The sequence below is a fragment of the Zonotrichia leucophrys genome, unplaced genomic scaffold (genome assembly GCF_028769735.1).
Source record: "Zonotrichia leucophrys gambelii isolate GWCS_2022_RI unplaced genomic scaffold, RI_Zleu_2.0 Scaffold_339_55624, whole genome shotgun sequence".
NCBI lineage: Eukaryota > Metazoa > Chordata > Aves > Passeriformes > Passerellidae > Zonotrichia > Zonotrichia leucophrys.
Genome location: NW_026992544.1, coordinates 32,966 through 55,624, shown reverse-complemented (window position 1 = coordinate 55,624; position 22,659 = coordinate 32,966). Strand labels below are relative to the sequence as shown.

The 22,659-nt window shown below is 58.8% G+C and overlaps 1 protein-coding gene across 1 annotated transcript; it reads left to right on the top strand.

The window, feature by feature from the left end:
• The first annotated feature begins 182 nt into the window (after positions 1 to 182).
• On the top strand, positions 183 to 21,121 carry TNPO2 (transportin 2). The gene is made up of 22 exons (XM_064701107.1): positions 183 to 423; positions 719 to 868; positions 2,096 to 2,202; positions 2,399 to 2,532; positions 3,420 to 3,501; positions 4,199 to 4,321; positions 4,430 to 4,548; positions 5,549 to 5,609; positions 6,513 to 6,678; positions 8,544 to 8,696; positions 11,890 to 12,115; positions 13,576 to 13,747; positions 15,517 to 15,603; positions 15,687 to 15,794; positions 15,880 to 16,038; positions 16,132 to 16,219; positions 17,728 to 17,826; positions 17,917 to 18,012; positions 19,114 to 19,189; positions 19,313 to 19,412; positions 20,188 to 20,262; positions 20,993 to 21,121. The coding sequence occupies exons 1-22, from the start codon at positions 183 to 185 to the stop codon at positions 21,119 to 21,121; spliced, it is 2,751 nt and encodes a 916-aa protein (XP_064557177.1).
• Positions 21,122 to 22,659: the final 1,538 nt, after the last annotated feature.

Sequence of the window (22,659 nt, the reverse complement as noted above, 5' to 3'; positions counted from 1 at the left end):
ATGAGATGGGACCCCCAAAAGATGGGGCTGAGACCCCAAAGATGAGGCTGGGACCCCCAGGATGGGGCTGGGACCCCCAGGATGGGGCTGGGACCACCAGAGATGAGATTGGGACCCCCAGAATGGGGCTGGGACCCCCAGAATGGGATTGGGACCCTCAGGATGGGATTGGGACCCTCAGGATGGGGTTGAGACACCCAGGATGGAGCTGGGACCCCCAGGAATGGGGATTCAGACCCCTGGGGAAGGGGGTTCTTTGTCTTGTGGGGTGGGGGTCCCTGGATGTCCCTGGGGGTCTCTGGGGGGGTCCTTGGGGGTCCCTGTCCCTCCTTGACCCCCCCGTGCAGAAGCTGAAGCAGCTGAACCAATTCCCCGACTTCAACAATTACCTGATCTTCGTGCTCACCCGCCTCAAGTCTGAAGGTGGGGAGGGTCCTGAGGGGGTCTGGGGGTGTCACTGACCCCTGGGGGGGGCACAGGTGACCCCTGGGGGGCACAGGTGACCCCTGGGGGGTCTCAGTGACCCCTGGGGGGGGCTCAGACCCCATTTGTGCCCCCCAGATGAGCCCACGCGCTCGCTGAGCGGGCTGATCCCGGGGGTCTGGGGGGTCCCAAGGGGGGTCCCAGGGCTCTGGGGTGGTTCTGGGGGGGTCCTGGGGGGCTCTGGGGGCACAGGTGACCCCCGGGGGGGCTCACAGACCCCATTTGTGCCCCCCAGATGAGCCCACGCGCTCGCTGAGCGGGCTGATCCTCAAGAACAACGTCAAGGCTCATTTCCAGAGCTTCCCCCCGCCCGTGGCCGAGTTCATCAAACAGGAGTGCCTGAACCACCTGGGCGACGCCTCCTCGCTGATCCGGGCCACCATCGGTGAGGGCACACACCTGGGCACACCTGGGCACACCTGGGACACACCTGGGACACACCTGGGCACACCTGGGCACACCTGGGACACACCTGGGTACCTGGGGGACACACCTGGGTAACTGTGTGAGCCAAAATCCTGACACAAAACACCCCTGGGTTACACCTGGGCGACGCCTCCTCGCTGATCCGGGCCACCATCGGTGAGGGCACACCTGGGCACACACCTGGGACACACCTGGGTACCTGGGCCCACCTGGGTACCTGGGGGCACCACTGGGACACAGCTGGGCACACCTGGGTAACTGTGTGAGCCAAAATCCTGACACAAAACACCCCTGGGTTACACCTGGGTGACGCCTCCTCGCTGATCTGGGCCACCATCGGTGAGGGCACACCTGGGCACACACCTGGGCACACCTGGGGGCACACCTGGGCACACCTGGGTACCTGGGGCACACCTGGGCACACACCTGGGCACACCTGGGCACACCTGGGTACCTGGGGGGCACACCTGGGTACCTGGGGGCACACCTGGGCACACCTGGGGAACTGTGTGAGCCAAAATCCTGACACAAAACACCCCTGGGCACACCTGGGCACACACCTCGGGGCATGTGGGACACACCTGGGCACACACCTGGGCACACACCTGGGGCACACCTGGGCACACCTGGGTACCTGGGGCACACACCTGGGGAACTGTGGGACCCTAAACCCTGACCCAAAAACTGCTCTGGGAGCTCTGGTCACCTGTGGGACCCCCCAAAACCCCCTCAAATCCCCCCAAATCCAGCTCACCTGTGCACCTGTCCCCAGGTATCCTGATCACCACCATCGCCTCCAAGGGCGAGCTGCAGATGGGACCCCAAACACCCCAAAACTGCCCCCAAATCCCCCAAAACCCCCCAAATCTCCCCCAGATCCTATTGTCATCTCACCTGTGCACCTGTCCCCAGGTATCCTGATCACCACCATCATCTCCAAGGGGGAACTGCAGATGGGACCCCAAACACCCAGAAACCCCCTCAAACCTCCCCAAAAACCCCAAATCTCTTCCAAACCCCGTTCCCATCTCACCTGTGCACCTGTCCCCAGGTATCCTGATCACCACCATCGCCTCCAAGGGACCCCAAACACCCCAAAACTGCCCCAAAACCCCCTCAGAACCCCCAAATCTCCCCCCAGATCCCCCAGATCCTATTCTCATCTCACCTGTGCACCTGTCCCCAGGTATCCTGATCACCACCATCGCCTCCAAGGGCGAGCTGCAGATGTGGCCGGAGCTGCTGCCCCAGCTCTGTAACCTGCTCAACTCCGAGGATTACAACACCTGCGAGGTGCACCTGGGGGGGGCAGCTGGGCACACACCTGGGGGGGGCAGCTGGGCACGCACCTGGGGGGGCAGCTGGGCACACACCTGGGGGGGGCAGCTGGGCACACACCTGGGGGGGGCAGCTGGGCACACACCTGGGGAGGGGGCGTGGCCTCCGCTGACCCCGCCCCCTCCTGCCCTGCCCTCACCTGTGCTCCCAGGGGGCCTTTGGGGCGCTGCAGAAAATCTGCGAGGACTCCTCGGAGCTGCTGGACAGCGACGCCCTGAACCGGCCCCTCAACGTCATGATCCCCAAATTCCTGCAGTTCTTCAAGCACTGCAGCCCCAAAATCAGGTGAGAGGCAGGTGGGCACACACCTGTGCCCAGGTACCTGGGGGACATGGGGATATGGGGGTGATTCATTGTTTTTGATTTCCAAAAATGTTCTGGTCCCCAAATTCTCAAATTCTGATCCCCAAATTCCTGCAGTTCTTCAAGCACTGCAGCCCCAAAATCAGGTGTGGGACAGGTGGGTTAGGGGGAACAGGTAGGTCTGGGGGTGCCCAGGTGGATCTGGGGGTGCCCAGGTGAATCTGGGGGTGCCCAGGTGAGTCTGGGGGTGCCCAGGTGAATTTGGGGGTGCCCAGGTGGGATCTGGGGGTGCCCAGGTGGGGTTTGGGAGTGCCCAGGTGGGATCTGGGGGTGCCCAGGTGAATTTGGGGGTGCCCAGGTGGGGTTTGGGGGTGCCCAGGTGGGGTCTGGGGGTGCCCAGGTGAGTCTGGGGGTGCCCAGGTGAATCTGGGGGTGCCCAGGTGGGATCTGGGAGTGCCCAGGTGAGTCTGGGGGTGCCCAGGTGAATCTGGGGGTGCCCAGGTGAGTCTGGGGGTGCCCAGGTGCCTCTGGGGGTGCCCAGGTGAATCTGGGGGTGCCCAGGTGGGATCTGGGGGTGCCCAGGTGAGTCTGGGGGTGCCCAGGTGAATCTGGGGGTGCCCAGGTGAGTCTGGGAGTGCCCAGGTGGGATCTGGGGGTGCCCAGGTGAGTCTGGGGGTGCCCAGGTGGGATCTGGGAGTGCCCAGGACAATCTGGGGGTGCCCAGGTGCCTCTGGGGGTGCCCAGGTGGGGTTTGGGGGTGCCCAGGTGAGTCTGGGGGTGCCCAGGTGGGATCTGGGGGTGCCCAGGTGAGTCTGGGGGTGCCCAGGTGCCTCTGGGGGTGCCCAGGTGACCGCTGTCCCCCCGGCCAGGTCCCACGCCATCGCCTGTGTGAATCAGTTCATCATGGACCGGGCGCAGGCGCTGATGGAGAACATCGACACCTTCATCGAGGTGGGGGCGCACCTGGGGGTCTCACCTGTGTGTCCCTGGGGGTCTCACCTGTCCCCTTCCCAGCACCTGGGGGTCTCACCTGTCCCTGGGGGTCTCACCTGGGGGTCCCTGGGGGTCTCACCCGTCCCCTCACCCCATCACCTGGGGGTCCCTGGGGATCCCTGGGGGTCTCACCTGGGGGTCCCTGGGGGTCTCCCCTGTCCCCCCCCCATCACCTGGGGGTCTCACCTGTCCCCCCCCCCATCACCTGGGGGTCTCACCTGTCCCCTCCCCATCACCTGGGGGTCCCTGGGGGTCTCACCTGTCCCCCCCCCATCACCTGGGGGTCTCACCTGTCCCCTCCCCATCACCTGGGGGTCCCTGTGTGTCCCTGGGGGTCTCACCTGTCCCCCTCCCCATCACCTGGGGGTCCCTGGGGGTCTCACCTGTCCCCTCCCCATCACCTGGGGGTCTCACCTGTCCCCCTCCCCAGCACCTGGGGGTCCCTGGGTGTCCCTGTGTGTCCCTGGGGGTCTCACCTGTCCCCCCCCATCACCTGGGGGTCCCTGTGTGTCCCTGGGGGTCTCACCTGTCCCCCTCCCCATCACCTGGGGGTCTCACCTGTCCCCTCCCCAGCACCTGGGGGTCCCTGGGTGTCCCTGGGGGTCCCTGGGTGTCCCTGGGTGTCCCTGGGGGTCTCACCTGTCCCCCTCCCCAGCACCTGTTTGCGCTGGCGGTGGACGAGGACCCCGAGGTTCGCAAGAACGTGTGCCGGGCGCTGGTGATGCTGCTGGAGGTGAGGATCGACCGCCTGATCCCGCACATGTACAGCATCATCCAGGTGAGGGGCTGGGGGCTCCCTGGGCCGGGGGAGGGGTCTGGGGGCTCCCTGGGCCGGGGGAGGGGTCTGGGGGCTCCCTGTGAGCTCACCTGTGCCCCCCACCCTCAGTACATGCTGCAGAGGACGCAGGACAGCGACGAGAACGTGGCGCTGGAGGCCTGCGAGTTCTGGCTGACGCTGGCCGAGCAGCCCATCTGCAAGGACGTGCTGACGGCGCACCTGGTGCAGTGAGTGAGCCATGAATGTACCCAAATCTACCCCAAAATATACCCAAAATACACCCCAAATTCACCCCAAGATGTACAGCACACCTGGTGCAGTGAGTGAGCCTAAAATATACCCAAATTCACCCCAAATTCACCCCAAAATGCACAGCACGCCTGGTGCAGTGAGTGACCTATAAATGTACCCTAAATATATCCCAATATACCCCAAATTACCCCAAAACCCACAGCGCACCTGGTGCAGTGAGTGAGCCGTGAATGTACCCAAAATGTACCCAAATATACCCCAAATTACCCCAAAACCCACAGCACACCTGGTGCAGTGAGTGAGCCTAAAATATACCCAAATCTACCCCAAAATATACCCAAAATATACCCCAAATCCGCCTCTAAATCCATGGCGCACCTGGTGCAGTGAGTGAGCCTAAAATGTACCCAAATCTACCCCAAAATATACCCAAAATATACCCCAAATCCACAGCACACCTGGTGCAGTGAGTGAGCCTAAAATGTACCCAAATCTACCCCAAAATACACCCAAAATATACCCAAAATCCACAGCACACCTGGTGCAGTGAGTGAGCCTAAAATATACCCAAATCTACCCCAAAATGTACCCAAATATACCCCAAATTACCCCAAAACCCACAGCACACCTGGTGCAGTGAGTGAGCCATAAATGTACCCAAACCTACCCCAAAATATACCCAGAATATACCCCAAATTCACCCCTAATTCACCCCAAAATGTACAGCACACCTGGTGCAGTGAGTGAGCCGTAAACGTATCCAAAATATACCCCAATATACCCCAAATTCACCCCAAAATGTACAGCGCACCTGGTGCAGTGAGTGAGCCTAAATACCCGAAATATACCCTAAGATCTACCCCAAACTCCACCCCAAATCGACCCCAAACTGACCCCAAATCCCCCAGAGTGACCCCAAATCCCCCAAACTGACCCCAAACCCCCCAGACTGACCCCACAATCTGCCCCGTCCAGGCTGATCCCGATCCTGGTGCACGGCATGAGGTACTCGGAGATCGACATCATCCTGCTCAAGGTGGGCACGGGGGGCACTGGGGGGCACTGGGGGGACTGGGGGGCACTGGGGGGCACTGGGGGGCACTGGGGGGGCACTGGGGCTGTACTGGGGGGCACTGGGGGGGCACTGGGGGCACTGGGGGGGACGGGGGGGGCATTGGGGGGCACTGGGGGGTACTGGGGGGACACTGGGGGGGCACTGGGGGGACACTGGGGGGGCACTGGGGGGCATTGGGGGGGCACTGGGGGCACTGGGGGGGTACTGGGGGCACTGGAGATGATGACAGCTTCAGACTGACCCCCCTGATGGTCACTTGTGTTCGTACTGTCTGATCCGCCACGGGGGGGGGCTCTGTCACGATGACGTCATGTCGCGATGATATCACGTCGCGATGACATCACGTCGTGATGCAATGGTCCCGTATTGTGATACAATGGTGCCATGTCGTGAAATAACGGTGCCATGTAGCGATACAGCGATGTCATATCATGATACAATAGTGCCATGTCGCAACACAGAGCTGTCACGTCGCAATGCAACGCTGTCACGTTGTGGTACAGCGGTGCCATGTCACGATTCGCTGGTGCCACATCACGATTCGCTGGTGCCATGTCGCAATACACCGGTGCCATGTCACGATACACTGGTGCCATGTCGCGATACAATGGTGCCATGTTGCAATACACCGGTGCCACGTTGTGATACACGGGTGCCATGTCGCGATACAATGGTGTCATGTCATGATACACTGGTTCCACGTCGTGATACACCGGTGCCATGTCGCGATACAACGACATCATGTCGTGATACAATGACATCATGTCGCAATACAACGACATCATGTCGCAATACAACGACACCACGTCGCGATACAACGACATCATGTCGCGATACAATGGCACCACGTCGCGATTCCCGCAGGGCGACGTGGAGGAGGACGAGGCGGTGCCCGACAGCGAGCAGGACATCAAACCGCGCTTCCACAAATCGCGCACGGTGACGCTGGCGCACGAGGAGCAGCGCGGGGACGGCGACGGCGACGGGGACGACGAGGACGACGACGACACGCTGAGCGACTGGAACCTCAGTAGGGACGGGAATGGGGAATTGGGGTGAATTTGGGGGGTTTGGGGTGAAACCGGGGGTTTGGGGTGAATGTGGGGGGTTTGGGGACAACGACGACACGCTGAGCGACTGGAACCTCAGTACGGACGGGTTTGGGGTGAATCTGGGGGGTTTGGGGTGAATCTGGGGGGTTTTGGGGTGAATCTGGGGGATTTAGGGACGACAATGACACGCTGAGCGACTGGAATCTCAGTAGGGATGGGGTTTTTGGGGTGGATCTGGGGGGTTTTGGGGTGGATCTGGGGGATTTGGGGACAACGATGACACGCTGAGCGACTGGAACCTCAGTACGGACTGGGAATGGGGGATTTGGGGTGAAACTGGGGGGTTTGGGGATGACAATGACACGCTCAGCGACTGGAACCTCAGTAGGGATGGGAATGGGGGGTTTGGGGGGTTTGGGGGGAAACTGGGGGGTTTTGGGGTGAATCTGGGGGGTTTGGGGTGAAACTGGGGGGTTTTGGGGTGAATCTGGGGGGTTTTGGGGTGAATCTGGGGGGTTTGGGGTGAATCTGGGGGGTTTGGGGTGAAACTGGGGGGTTTGGGGTGTCCCTAGTGGGTTTTGGGGTGAATCTGGGGGATTTGGGGACGACAATGACACGCTCAGCGACTGGAATCTCAGTACGGATGGGTTTGGGGGATTTGGGGTGGATCTGGGGGGTTTGGGGTGAAACTGGGGGATTTAGGGACGACGACGACACGCTCAGCGACTGGAACCTCAGTACGGATGGGGATTTTGGGGTGAAACTGGGGAGTTTTGGGGTGAATCTGGGGGGGTTTGGGGTGGATCCTGGGGGGTTTGGGGTGTCCCTGAGAGGTTTTGGGGTGAATCTGGGGGATCTGGGGACAATGACAACACGCTGAGTGACTGGAACCTCAGTAGGGACAGGTTTGGGGTGAATCTGGGGGGTTTGGGGTGAATCTGGGGGGTTTGGGGTGGATCTGGGGGGTTTTGGGGTGTCCCCATGATGGATTTGAGGTGGATCCTGGGGGGTTTAGGGTGAATCTGGGGGACTTTGGGGTGAATCCTGGGGGGTTTGGGGGTCACTGTGGGTTTGGGGTGAATCTGGGGGGTTTTGTGGTGTCCCCCTGATGGGTTTGGGGTGGAATCTGGGGGGTTTTGTGGTGTCCCCCTGATGGATTTGAGGTGGATCCTGGGGGTTTAGGGTGGATCTGGGGATTTTGGGGTGAAACTGGGGGGTTTTGGGGTGAATCTGGGGGGTTTGGGGTGAATCTGGGGGTTTGGGGTGTCCCCCTGATGGATTTGAGGTGGATCCTGGGGGTTTAGGGTGGATCTGGGGGTTTAGGGTGGATATGGGGGATTTTGGGGTGAATCTGGGGGGTTTTGAGGTCCCCCTGATGGATTTGGGGTGAATCTGGGGGGTTTTGTGGTGTCCCCCCGATGGGTTTGGGATGCCCCCGGTGGGTTTGGGGTCCCCCTGGTGGGTTTGGGGTGCCCCCCTGATGGGTTTGGGGTGCCCCTGTGGGTTTTGGGGTCCCCCTGATGGGTTTGGGGTGCCCCCGTGGGTTTTGGGGTCCCCCTGATGGGTTTGGGGTGTCCCTGTGGGTTCTGTGGTGTCCCCCTGATGGGTTTGGGGTAGATCTGGGGGGTTCTGTGGTGTCCCCCTGATGGATTTGGGGTGCCCCTGTGGGTTTTGGGGTCCCCCTGATGGGTTTGGGGTGCCCCTGATGGGTTTGGGGTGCCCCCGTGGGTTTTGGGGTCCCCCTGATGGGTTTGGGGTGCCCCCGTGGGTTTTGGGGTCCCCCTGATGGGTTTGGGGTCCCCCCCGTGGGTTTTGGTGCCCCCGTTAACCCCCGCGTGCCCAGGGAAGTGCTCGGCGGCGGCGCTGGACGTGCTGGCCAACGTGTTCCGGGAGGAGCTGCTGCCCCACCTGCTGCCCCTGCTCAAGGAGCTGCTCTTCCACCTCGAGTGGGTGGTCAAGGAGTCGGGGATCCTGGTGCTGGGTGCCATCGCTGAAGGTGGGCACCCCAAAATACCCTGGGGGACCCCAAAATCAGCCCCAAATCCATCCTCCCATCCAGGGGACCCCAAACACAGCCCCCAATCCAGGGGACATCAAACACAGCCCCAGACCCACCCCACTCCAGGGGATCCTGGTGCTGGGCGCCATCGCTGAAGGTGGGCACCCCAAAATACCCTGGGGGACCCCAAAATCAGCCCCAAATCCATCCCGATCCAGGGGACATCAAACACAGCCCCAAACACGTCCCAGTCTAGGGGATCCTGGTTCTGGGCGCCATCGCTGAAGGTGGGCACCCCAAAATATCCTGGGGCACCCCAAAATCAGCCCCAAATCCATCCTGATCCAGGGGACCCCAAACACAGCCCCCAATCCAGGGGACACCAAACACAGCCCCAAACACGTCCCAGTCTAGGGGATCCTGGTCCTGGGCCATCGCTGAAGGTGGGCACCCCAAAACACCTGGGGGGACCCCAAAATCAGCCCCAAATCCATCCTCCCATCCAGGGGACCCCAAAATCAGCCCCCAATCCATCCCGATCCAGGGGACCCCAAAATCAGCCCCAAATCCATCCTCCAATCCAGAGGATCCTGGTCCTGGGGACCATTGCTGTAGGTGGGCACCCCAAAATACCCGGGGGCACCCCAAAATCAGCCCCAAACCCGTCCCGATTCAGGGGACCCCCAAACACAGCCCCAAACCTGTCCCAGTCTAGGGGATCCTGGTCCTGGGGGTTGTTGCTGAAGGTGGGCACCCCAAAATATCCTAGGGGACCCCAAAATCAGCCTTAAATCCATCCCAATCCAGGAGACCCCAAAATCAGCCCCCAATCCAGGGGACATCAAACACAGCCCCAAACCTGTCCCAGTCTAGGGGATCCTGGTGCTGGGGCCATCGCTGAAGGTGGGCACCCCAAAACACCCGGGGGCACCCCAAAATCAGCCCCAAATCCATCCTCCAATCCAGGGCACCCCAAAATCAGCCCCAAATCCATCCCGATCCAGGGTATCCTGTCCTGGGCGCCATCGCTGTAGGTGGGCACCCCAAAACGCCCTCGGGGACCCCAAAATCAGCCCCAAATCCATCCTGATCCAGGGTATCCTGTCCTGGGCGCCATCGCTGAAGGTGGGCACCCCAAAACGCCCTCGGGGACCCCAAAATCAGCCCCAAACCTGTCCCAGTCTAGGGGATCCTGGTGCTGGGCGCCATCGCTGAAGGTGGGCACCCCAAAATACCCAGGGGGACCCCAAAATCAGCCCCAAATCCATCCCGATCCAGGGGACCCCAAAATCAGCCCCCAATCCAGGGGACATCAAACACAGCCCCAAACACGTCCCAGTCTAGGGGATCCTGGTTCTGGGCGCCATCGCTGAAGGTGGGCACCCCAAAACACCCGGGGGGACCCCAAAATCAGCACCAAATCCATCCCGATCCAGGAGACCCCAAAATCATCCCCAAATCCATCCTCCAATCCAGGAGATCCCAAACAAAGCCCCCAGCCTGTCCTAATCCAGAGCTTCCTGGTCCTGGGGGCCATTGCTGAAGGTGGGCACCCCAAAATACCCGGGGGGACCCCAAAATCAGCCCCAAATGCATTCCCATCCAGGGGACCCCAAAATCAGCCCCAAATCCATCCTGATCCAGGGGACACCAAACAAAGCCCCAAATCCATCCTCCAATCCAGAGGATCCTGGTGCTGGGCGCCATCGCTGAAGGTGGGCACCCCAAAATACCCTGGGGCACCCCAAAATCAGCCCCAAATCCATCCTGATCCAGGGGACCCCAAAATCAGCCCCAAATCCATCCTCCAATCCAGGGGACCCCAAACACAGCCCCAAACCCACCCCAGTCTAGGGGATCCTGGTCCTGGGGGCCATCGCTGTAGGTGGGCACCCCAAAACACCCTGGGGCACCCCAAAATACTCTGGGGCACCCCAAAAACTCCCCCTGCCCACCCCACAGGCTGCATGCAGGGCATGGTGCTGTACCTGCCCGAGCTCATCCCGCACCTGATCCCACACCTGATCCCACACCTGATCCCACACCTGATCCTACACCTGATCCCACACCTGATCCCACACCTGATCCCGCACCTGATCCCACACCTGATCCCACACCTGATCCCACACCTGATCCTACACCTGATCCCACACCTGATCCCACCTGATCCCAATCCCACACCTGATCCCAATCCCACACCTGATCCCACACCTGATCCCCACCTGATCCCACACCTGATCCCGCACCTGATCCACACCTGATCCACACTGATCCCACACCTGATCCACACCTGATCCCGCACCTGATCCCGCACCTGACTCCCGTCACCTGATCCCACACCTGATCCACTCACCCACACTGATCCCACACCTGATCCCGCACCTGATCCTCACCTGATCCCACACCTGATCCCACACCTGATCCCACACCTGATCCCACACCTGATCCACACCTGATCCTACACCTGATCCCACACCTGATCCCACACCTGATCCTACACCTGATCCTACACCTGATCCTACACCTGATCCCACACCTGATCCCACACCTGTCCCGTGTTTCAGGGTGCATGCAGGGCATGGTGCCGTACCTGCCCGAGCTCATCCCACTATCCGACTGATCCTACAACACACCCCACCTGATCCCCCTACCACACTGTCCCCTGTTAGGGTGCATGCAGGGCATGGTGCCGTACCTGCCCGAGCTATTCATGTCTCTCAGGGTGCATGCAGGGCATGGTGCCGTACCTGCCCGAGCTCATCCCAACCTGATCCCACACCTGTCCATCCAGGCTGCATGCAGGGCATGGTGCCGTACCTGCCCGAGCTCATCCCACACCTGATCCCACACCTGTCCCCGTGTTTCAGGCTGCATGCAGGGCATGGTGCCGTACCTGCCCGAGCTCATCCCACACCTGATCCCACACCTGATCCCACACCTATCCCATGTTTCAGGGTGCATGCAGGGCATGGTGCCCTACCTGCCCGAGCTGATTTCGTGTCTCTCAGGCTGCATGCAGGGCATGGTGCCGTACCTGCCCGAGCTCATCCCACACCTGATCCCGTGTTTCAGGGTGCATGCAGGGCATGGTGCCGTACCTGCCCGAGCTGATTTCATGTCCCACAGGCTGCATGCAGGGCATGGTGCCCTACCTGCCCGAGCTCATCCCACACCTGATCCCCTCTCTCAGGCTGCATGCAGGGCATGGTGCCGTACCTGCCCGAGCTCATCCCACACCTGATCCGCTGCCTGGCCGACCGCAAGGCCCTGGTGCGCTCCATCGCCTGCTGGACCCTGAGCCGCTACGCGCACTGGGTGGTGGCGCAGCCCCCCGAGCTCTACCTGAAACCCCTCATGACCGAGCTGCTGCAGCGCATCCTGGACGGCAACAAGCGCGTGCAGGAGGCCGCCTGCAGGTGGGACAGGGGACACTGGGACAATGGGGACACTGTGGGGACATGGGATGGGTGGGACAGGGGACACTGGGGACACTGGGGAGATGGGATGGGTGGGACAGGGGACACTGGGGACACTGTGGGGACATGGGATGGGTGGGACAGGTGGGACAGGTGGGGTGGGATGGAGCTGCAGCGCATCCTGGACGGCAACAAGCGCGTGCAGGAGGCCGCCTGCAGGTGGGACAGGGACAGGGGACACTGTGGGGACATGGGATGGGTGGGACAGGTGGGACAAGGACGGGTGGGATGGGTGGGACAGGGGACACTGGGGACACTGTGGGGACATGGGATGGGTGGGACAGGTGGGATGGGAGGAGTGGGACAGGTGGGATGGGTGGGACAGGGACAGGGGACACTGGGGGGAGATGGGATGGGTGGGACAGGTGGGATGGGTGGGATGGGATAGGTGACACTGGGGGGGGACAGGGATGGGGGGACAGGGGGGACAGGTGGGATGGGATGGGATGAGATGGGATGGGATGGAATCGATGGGATCAATGGGATGGGATGGAATCAATGGGATCAATGGGATTAATGGGATGGGATCAATGGGATCAATGGGATCAATGGGATGGGATGGAATCAATGGGATCAATGGGATGGAATCAATGGGATCAATGGGATGGAATCAATGGGATAGGATGGAATTGACAGAATCAATGGGATCAATGGGATGGAATCAATGGGATCAATGGAATCAATGGGATCAATGGGATGGGATGGGATCAATAGGATGGGATGGATGGGACAGAGACAAGTGGGATGGATGGGACAGGTGACACTGGGACACTGTGGGGAGATGGGATGGGTGGGACAGGTGACACTGGGACACTGTGGGGAGATGGGACAAGGACAGGTGGGATGGGATGGGTGGGACAGGGACAGGGACAGGTGGGATGGGGACACTGGGGTGGGACAGTGACAATGGGCGGGGACAGATGGGATGGGATGGGTGACACTGCAGGGGGACAGATGGGACAGGTGACATTGGGGACACAGGGTGGGACAGGTGACATTGGGAACACAGGGTGGGACAGATGGGACAGGTGACACTGGGGACACAGGGTGGGACAGGGACACTGGGGATGGTGGGGTGGGACAGATGGGACAGGTGACATTGGGGACACAGGGTGGGACAGGTGACACTGGGGACACAGGGTGGGACAGGTGGGCCAGGTGACATTGGGGACACCCAGGAGCCCGCTGGGGGTGATGACAGCACTGCCCCGATCCCAGTGAGGACGTTCTGTGTTCGTACTGCCTGACCCGGCGGGGCCCCCGCGCTGCTCTGGGGGATCCCCTGAGGTTTTGGGGTGTCCCCACGAGGGTTTTGGGGTGTCCCCACGAGGTTTTTGGGGTGTCCCCACGAGGTTTTTGGGTGTCCCCACGAGGTTTTTGGGGTGTCCCTGTCCCCGCAGCGCCTTCGCCACGCTGGAGGAGGAGGCGTGCACGGAGCTGGTGCCGTACCTGAGCTTCATCCTGGACACGCTGGTGTTCGCCTTCGGCAAGTACCAGCACAAGAACCTGCTCATCCTCTACGACGCCATCGGCACGCTGGCCGACTCCGTGGGCCACCACCTCAACCAGCCGGTGTGTGCCCGTGTCCCCAAACCCCCCCCTGGTGTCCCCAAACCCCCCCGGTGTCCCCGAACCCCCCTGGTGTCCCCAAACCCCCCCTGGTGTCCCCAAACCCCGACCCCGCCGTGTCCCTGCCCGGTGATGACCACAGACATTCGAATCCCGAATTCCCCCTGTGGATCTCTGTGCTCTGAGGGCCTCAGGACACGCCAGGTGGCACCTGCTTGGTGTCCCCAGCTCCTCCTGGGTGTCCCCAACCCCTCCTGGGTGTCCCCAACCCCTGCTTGGTGTCCCCAACCCCTCCTGAATGTCCCCAACCCCTGCTTGGTGTCCCCAACCCTTCCTGGGTGTCCCCAAGCCCTCCTGAATGTCCCCAACCCCTTCTTGGTGTCCCCAACCCCTCCTGGGTGTCCCCAACCCCTGCTTGGTGTCCCCAACCCTTCCTGGGTGTCTCCAACTCCTCCTGAATGTCCCCAAGCCCTGCTTGGTGTCCCCAACCCTTCCTGAATGTCCCCAAGCCCTGCTTGGTGTCCCCAACCCCTCTGAGATGTCCCCAACCCCTCGGCTGTCCACCAAGAACCCTGAATCCCCACGACGCCATCGGAGTGCCCGACCTCCGTGGGCCACCAACTCACCTCTGGTGTGTCCCCAGGCCCCGAACTCCCCCCCGTGTCCCCTGACCCCCCCGTGTCCCCGAACCCCTCTGTGTGTCCCCACCCCCCTGTCCCTGACCGCCCCCCTGTCCTCTGTCCCACGCCCGAGCTTGATCCCGTTCCCCTGTGGTCTCTGTGTCACCCAGAAGCCTGATGCTGTGTCCCCACCCCGTCCTGGTGTCCCCACCCCTTGATGTCCCACTCTTGTCCCCAACCCCTCCTGGCTGTCCCAGCCCTCCCTGTGTCCCTCTTCCCCTGTCCCATGTCCTCTATGTCCCCAACCCCTCCTGAGTGTCCCCCCTGCTTGGTCCCACCCCTCCGTCCCCATTCCTCTGTGTCCCCAAGCCCTTCTAATGTCCCTCTCGTCCCCAACCCCGTTGTCTCCTTCTGTGTCCCCACCCCAGTGTCCCTCTGTCCCCTGAGCTGTCCCCTCCCATGTCCCTCTGTCCCCACCCATGTCCCTCTGTCCCCACCCCATGTCCCCTCTGTCCCCTCCCCATGTCCCTCTGTCCCCACCCCCCTACTGTCCCCAAAGCCCCCTGAGCTGTCCCCCCCCATGTCCCTCTGTCCCCCCCATGTCCCTCTGTCCCTCTCCCATGTCCGTCTGTCCCCCCCCAGTGTCCCTTGTCCCCCTGAGCTGTCCCCTCCCCATGTCCCTCTGTCCCCCCCATGTCCCCTGTCCCCACCCATGTCCCTCTGTCCCCAACTCCTGCCTGTCCCCAAGTCCTGCTGTCCCCACCCCTGACCTGTCCCCCCCCATGTCCCTCTGTCCCCACCCCATGTCTTGTCCCCACCCCATGTCCCTCTGTCCCCTCCCCCTGTCCCTCTGTCCCCAACCCCTGAGCTGTCCCCACCCCATGTCCCTCTGTCCCCATGCCATGTCCCTCTGTCCCCTCCCCATGTCCCTCTGTCCCCTCCCCATGTCCCTCTGTCCCCACCCCATGTCCCTCTGTCCCCACCCCATGTCCCTCTGTCCCCAAGCCCCCCTGAGCTGTCCCCACGCCGTGTCCCTCTGTCCCCTCCCCATGTCCCTCTGTCCCCAAGCCCCCCTGAGCTGTCCCCTCCCCATGTCCCTCTGTCCCCACCCCATGTCCCTCTGTCCCCTCCCAGCTGTCCCTCTGTCCCCAGGAGTACATCCAGAAGCTGATGCCGCCGCTGATCCAGAAGTGGAACGAGCTCAAGGACGAGGACAAGGACCTGTTCCCGCTGCTGGAGGTGGGGCAGGGACACGTTCAGGGCTGGGGGGGGGTTGGTGGCCGTCCCCGAGCGCGTCCCCACGGTGTCCCTGCTGTCCCCAGTGCCTGTCCTCGGTGGCCACGGCCCTGCAGAGCGGCTTCCTGCCCTACTGCGAGCCCGTCTACCAGCGCTGCGTCACCCTGGTGCAGAAAACGCTGGCCCAGGCCATGGTGAGCCCTCCCTGTGCCCCAGGGGTGGCAGTGACGGTGACAGTGACACTGACAGTGACACTGACAGTGCCAATGTCCCCCCCAGATGTACAACCAGCACCCCGAGCAGTACGAGGCCCCCGACAAGGATTTCATGATCGTGGCCCTGGACCTGCTCAGCGGCCTGGCCGAGGGGCTGGGCGGGCACGTGGAGCAGCTCGTGGCCCGCTCCAACATCATGACCCTGCTGTTCCAGTGCATGCAGGTGATTGGGGGGACCCTCCCCTGAACCCCCAAATCCCCGGGGAGCCCCCCTAGACCCCCAGCCCCAAAGAGCTCACCCGTGTGCCCCTGGCAGGACACGATGCCCGAGGTGCGGCAGAGCTCCTTCGCCCTGCTGGGGGACCTGACCAAGGCTTGCTTCGTGCACGTCAAGCCCTGCATTGGTGAGTGAGTGTTGGGGTTCCCTGAGTGAGTGTTGGGGTTCCCCAAACCTTGCATGGGTGAGTGTTGGGGTTCCCCAAGCCCTGCATGGGTGTTGGGGTTCCCCAAGCCCTGCATGGGGGAGTGAATGTTGGGGTTCCCCAAGCCCTGCATCAGTGAGTGTTGGGGTTCCCTGAGGGAGTGTTGGGGTTCCCCCAGCCCTGCATCAGTGTTGGGGTTCCCCAAGCCCTGCATCGCTGAGTGTTGGGGTTCCCCCAGCCCTGCATGGCTGAGTGTTGGGGTTCCCTGAGTGAGTGTTGGGGTTCCCCAAGCCCTGCATGGGTGAGTGTTGGGGTTCCCTGAGTGAGTGTTGGGGTTCCCCCAGCCCTGCATTGCTGAGTGTTGGGGTTCCCCCAGCCCTGCATTGCTGAGTGTTGGGGTTCCCCAGCCCTGCATGGGTGAGTGTTGGGGTTCCCCAAACCCTGCATGGGTGAGTGTTGGGGTTCCCCAAACCCTGCATGGCTGAGTGTTGGGGTTCCCCCAGCCCTGCATTGGTGAGTGAGTGTTGGGGTTCCCTGAGTGAGTGTTGGGGTTCCCCAAGCCCTGCACCGGTGTTGGGGTTCCCCCAGCCCTGCACCAGTGAGTGTTGGGGTTCCCCCAGCCCTGCATCGGTGTTGGGGTTCCCCCAGCCCTGCATTGCTGAGTGTTGGGGTTCCCTGAGTGAGTGTTGGGGTTCCCCAAACCCTGCATCGGTGTTGGGGTTCCCCAAGCCCTGCATTGCTGAGTGTTGGGGTTCCCCAAGCCCTGCATGGGTGAGTGTTGGGGTTCCCCCAGCCCTGCATTGCTGAGTGTTGGGGTTCCCCCAGCCCTGCATGGGTGAGTGTTGGGGTTCCCTGAGTGAGTGTTGGGGTTCCCCCAGCCCTGCATTGCTGAGTGTTGGGGTTCCCCCAGCCCTATATGAGTGAGTGTTGGGGTTCCCCAAACCCTGCATTGGTGTTGGGGTTCCCTGAGTGAGTGTTGGGGTTCCCTGAGGGAGTGTTGGGGTTCCCTGAGGGAGTGTTGGGGTTCCCAAGCCCTGCATCGGTGTTGGGGTTCCCCAAGCCCTGCACCAGTGAGTGTTGGGGTTCCCTGAGTGAGTGTTGGGGTTCCCTGAGGGAGTGTTGGGGTTCCCCAGCCCTGCATCGCTGAGTGTTGGGGTTCCCCAAACCCTGCATCGGTGTTGGGGTTCCCCCAGCCCTGCATGGGTGAGTGTTGGGGTTCCCTGAGTGAGTGTTGGGGTTCCCCCAGCCCTGCATGGGTGAGTGTTGGGGTTCCCCAACCCTGCATCGGTGTTGGGGTTCCCCCAGCCCTGCATGGGTGAGTGTTGGGGTTCCCTGAGTGAGTGTTGGGGTTCCCTAAGCCCTACACCAGTGAGTGTTGGGGTTCCCCCAGCCCTGCACGGGTGAGTGTTGGGGTTCCCCCAGCCCTGTATGAGTGAGTGTTGGGGTTCCCCGGGCTGGGGGCGCCCCCACATTCACCTGTGCCCCCCCAGCCGAGTTCATGCCCATCCTGGGCACCAACCTGAACCCCGAGTTCATCTCCGTGTGCAACAACGCCACCTGGGCCATCGGCGAGATCTGCATGCAGATGGGTGAGAGACCCCCTGAGCCCCCCCCATGGGCACCCCAAAACCTCCCTGGGCACCCCAAAACCCCCCCTGACCCCCCCTGTGCCCCCCCAGGGTCGGAGATGCAGCCCTACGTGCCCATGGTGCTGCAGAACCTGGTGGAGATCATCAACCGGCCCAACACCCCCAAAACCCTGCTGGAGAACACCGGTGAGCCAGGGGGACCCCAAAAACCTGGGGGGACCCCAAAAGTGATGGGGAAAGGGCTGGGGGACCCCAAAATCCTGCTGGAGAACACTGGTGATGGGGGGGACCCCAAAACTGATAGGGACCCCAAAAACCGGGAGAGCCCCAAAAACCTGAGGGGGACCCCAAAAACCTGCTGGGGGACCCCAAAACCCTGCTGGAGAACACTGGTGAGCCAGGGGGACCCCAAAACTGATAGGGACCCCAAAAACCGGGAGAGCCCCAAAAACCTGAGGGGGACCCCAAAAACCTGGGGGGACCCCAAAAGTGATGGGGAAAGGGCTGGGGGACCCCAAAACCCTGCTGGAGAACACCGGTGAGATTGGGGGACCCCAAAAACCTGGGGGGACCCAAAAACCTGCTGGAGACAGAGCAGGGGGTGGTCTGGAATAGGGATTTATTTCTATATTATTTATTTATATATTTAATTGTATAATATCGATTGAATTTATAGAGTACAAAGAGAAGGGAAAGGATTTGGTTTTGTCGTCAAAGTTTTATTTTTTAAAGTGTTGTTATATTTAAATATTATTGTGTTTCAGAATGTGAATTGAGACTTTTACTACGGGACACAGAATTATAAGTGTATAAATATATAGATATTATAAATATATGTTGTTATAGATATTCTAAAAATATATGGTTGTGACTATATAAGGATATAAATACAGTAAAATATGTAAGTATATACTATAAATATAAATTTAAATAGGTATATAAATATATACAATTATATAAAAATATGTAAACATAAATGTAATAAATATATAAGTATTATGAAGATATTAGGTAAACATATAAATATAATAAATATATAAGTATTATGAAGATATAAATATGTAAGTACAGTAAAATAATATATATTACAAAATAAACATAAGTATATAAAATTAAATAAGTATGTAGATATACACCATAGATATAAGTATGCAAATATATATAAAGACTAAATAAATATATAAAAAATAATATATAAATATTAAGAATATACCAATAAATGTATAAAATGCCAATAAATGTATAAAAATAAATTGTTATAAATGTATGAACTCTCCCTTTTCCCAGCCATCACCATCGGCCGCCTGGGTTTCGTGTGTCCCCAGGAGGTGGCGCCGATGCTGCAGCAATTCATCCGGCCCTGGTAAATCCCCTTTTTGCACCCCAAAATTCCCTTGATTCCCCCCCAAACCCCCCCATGGTTCCCCCCGAATTTCCCTTTGTTCCCCATTTTCCCCAAAATCCCGGTTTTTCCCCCCAATCCCAGGTGCACGTCGCTGCGGAACATCCGCGATAACGAGGAGAAGGACTCGGCCTTCCGGGGCATCTGCGTCATGATCGGGGTCAACCCGGGGGGCGTCGTGCAGGTACGGGGGGGCCTGACCTGGGGAGGGGGCCCCAAAATTGGGGAGGGGCCCCAAAACCTGGGGGCGGGGCAAAAAAACCTGGGGGCGGGGCAAAAAACCTGGGGGCGGGGCCAAAAACCTGGGGGCGGGGCAAAAACCTGGGGTGGGGCCAAAACCTGGGGGCGGGGCAAAAAACCGGGGCGGGGCAAAAAACCTGGGGGCGGACAAAAACCTGGGGCGGGGCAAAAAACCTGGGGGCGGGGCAAAAAACCTGGGGCGGGCCAGAATGGGGGCAGGGCCAAAAACCTGGGGGGCGGGGGACCAAAAACCTGGGAGTGGACCAAAACCTGGAGGCGGGGCAAAAAGAAAACTGGGGGCGGGGCCAAAAACCTGGGGGCGGGGCAAAAACCTGGGGGCAGGGAAAAACCTGGGGTGTGGCCCAAAACCTGGGGGCGGGGCCCAAAACCTGGGGCGGGCTAAAAACCTGGGGTGGGCCAAAAATTGGAGGGCGGGGCCAAAATAGTCCAGGGGACTCCCCAAATGAAAGGAAGGGGCCATAAATTGGGGGGGGCCCAGGGGGCAATTTGGGGAGAGAACAGCTGGGTTTGGGGGTCCCTGGTGCCCCCACATTGCCCCTCCATTTTGGGCGTTTTCCCTCCCATTTTTGGGGGGGTTTTTCCGTCCCATTTTTGGGGTTATTTCCCTCCATTTTGGGGTTAATTTCCCCCATTTTTGGGGTGTTTTCCCTCCCATTTTTGGGGTGGTTTTCCCCCATTTTTGTCCCATTTCCCCCCAGGATTTCATTTTCTTCTGCGATGCCGTGGCCTCCTGGGTGAGCCCCAAGGACGACCTGCGGGACATGTTCTACAAGGTCTGGATATTCTATTTATTATTTCATTACATAGTTGTATTATATTATATTATATTATATTATATTACATTACATTACATCATATTACATGACACTATATATTTATTATAACTTATTTATATATTTATATTCATTCATTTATTTAAATTTTATTTATATTTAATTTATTAATATATTTATTACATTATCACATTAAATATATTATATTATTATAATTTATTTATATTTACAATTATATTTATATATTTATACTTATACATAATATATATAATTCATATATATTATATATAATTTATATTTAGTTATATTTTATTTATTTTATATATATATATTTTAAATATATTTATTTCATTTGGGGAGGGGTCTCCCTGCCCCTCTCCCCCCAGATCCTGCACGGGTTCAAGGCGCAGGTGGGGGAGGGGAACTGGGCACATTTATTTCTATTTAATTTCTATTTTATTTATTTCTATTTTATTTCTCAGATCCTGCACGGGTTCAAGGCGCAGGTGGGGGAGGGGAACTGGGCACATTTATTTCTATTTAATTTATTTCTCAGATCCTGCAGGGTTCAAGGGCAGGTGGTGGAGGGGAAACTGGGCACATTTATATTAAATTTATTTCTATTTAATTTCCATTTCTCAGATCCTGCACGGGTTCAAGGCGACAGTGGGAGGAACGGCGCATTATTTATATTTAATTTATTTCTATTTATTTTATTTATATTTCTCAGATCCTGCACGGGTTCAAGGCGCAGGTGGGGGAGGGGAACTGGGCGCATTTCTCGGAGCAGTTCCCGCCCCTGCTCAAGGAGCGGCTGGCGATTCTATGGGCAAAACGCAATGAATCCCAGAAGGGCTGACCCAAAACCCAAAAATCCCCAAAACCAAAATCCGCAAAAAACCCCAAAAAAATCCCCCCAAAAACCCCAAAAATATCCCCCAAAAATCCAAAAACCCAAAAAATCCCCAAAAACCAAAATATCCCAAAAACAAATCCCAAAAAACCAAATATCCCCAAAAAACCCCAAAAAATCCCCAAAACCAATACCCCCAATAAAACCAAATATCCCCAAAAACCCCAAAAAAATACCCCAAAACCAAAAAAAAACCAAAAAATATCCCCCAAAAAAACCCAAAAAATCCAAACCCAAACACCAAAAAACAAAAAATCCCCAAAAATCCAAAAATCCCCCAAAAAAAAAAACCACCCAAAAATCCCCAAAAAAACCCCAAAACCCCAAAAAACCCAAAAATATCCCCAAAAAACACAAAAAAACCCAAAAAATCCCCCAAAAAACACCCAAAAAATCCCCCCAAAAAAAAACCCAAAACCCCCAAAAAACCCCAAAAAATCCCAAAAACCAAAATCCCCCAAAGAAAACCCCAAAAATATCCACCCAAAAAAACCCCCAAAAAACCCAAAAACCCAAAGAACCCAAAAAAACCCCCAAAAAACCCCAAAACCATAAAAACCAAAAACCCCCAAAAAACCCCAACCACCCCCAAACAAACATTCAAAAACCCCAAAAACAACTCCCCCAAAACCTCTAAAATAAACCCAACAATACCAAAAAAAACCCAAAAAAAACCAAATTAAACCCCAAGACCCCCAAAATTCACAAAAAAACCCACAAAAAAAACCCAAAAATAAAACCAAAAAAGCCCCAAAACCCAAAAAATGCTCCCCAAAATTGACCAACTCTCTGTGTCCTCCCCCCAGGTCGGAGCTCACCGGGACAGACCCAGAGCGGCCCCGCGGTGCCCCCGGGGGGGGTCCCGGTACCGGGAGGGGGGAGGGGTCCCCAAGAGGAGTTTGACCTTTGACCCCCAGAGGAATTTGGGGGGGAGGGGCGGGGTTGGGGGTGGGGGCTGCCCCAAAATCCGCGCTGGGGGAGGGGAGGGCGCGAACCAATCGGGGCTGGAGGGGCCGCGGAGGGTGGGGGAGGGGCCCGTTCCCGTGTGTGTCCCCCCGGTGTCCCCCCGGTGTCCCCTCCCCCCCCGCCCCTCCCCCACGCGAGCCCCGGGTGGGGGTGGGGGAGGGGCCGAGCCGCAGCCGTTGTGCTTTCTGTGAGCGAGTCGGTGCCACGTCCCGCGTGTCTGGTTTATTTCCCCGTGCCCGTGCCCGTTCCCGTTTCCGTTCGTTTTTTTACCGTTTCCAAGGGCGGGGATCGGGAGGGAGGGGGAGGGGAGGGGGAGGGCAGGACCCGCTGGTGTCGCGCCGGGCGGCACAAAGAAAAGGCCGTTGTGGACCGTGCGCTGTGTCCGTGTCGTTTGTTACCGGGGCCGGGGCGGGGAAAGAACCGGGGAGGGTCCGTGGGCGCCGCCATTCCCGTACGCGGTTCGCTTCCGGCGCCGCCTGATGACGTCATGCAAGAGTTACATCGCCATTGGCTGATTC

Coding starts and splice junctions, on each gene's coding strand:
- TNPO2 (XM_064701107.1), top strand. CDS start 183: ATGGGGTTGAGACACCCAGGATGGAGCTGGGACCCCCAGGAATGGGGA. Junction 2,533..3,419: donor CACTGCAGCCCCAAAATCAG/GTGAGAGGCAGG, acceptor CCCCCCGGCCAG/GTCCCACGCCATCGCCTGTG. Junction 18,013..19,113: donor AACCCTGCTGGAGAACACCG/GTGAGCCAGGGG, acceptor CCCTTTTCCCAG/CCATCACCATCGGCCGCCTG.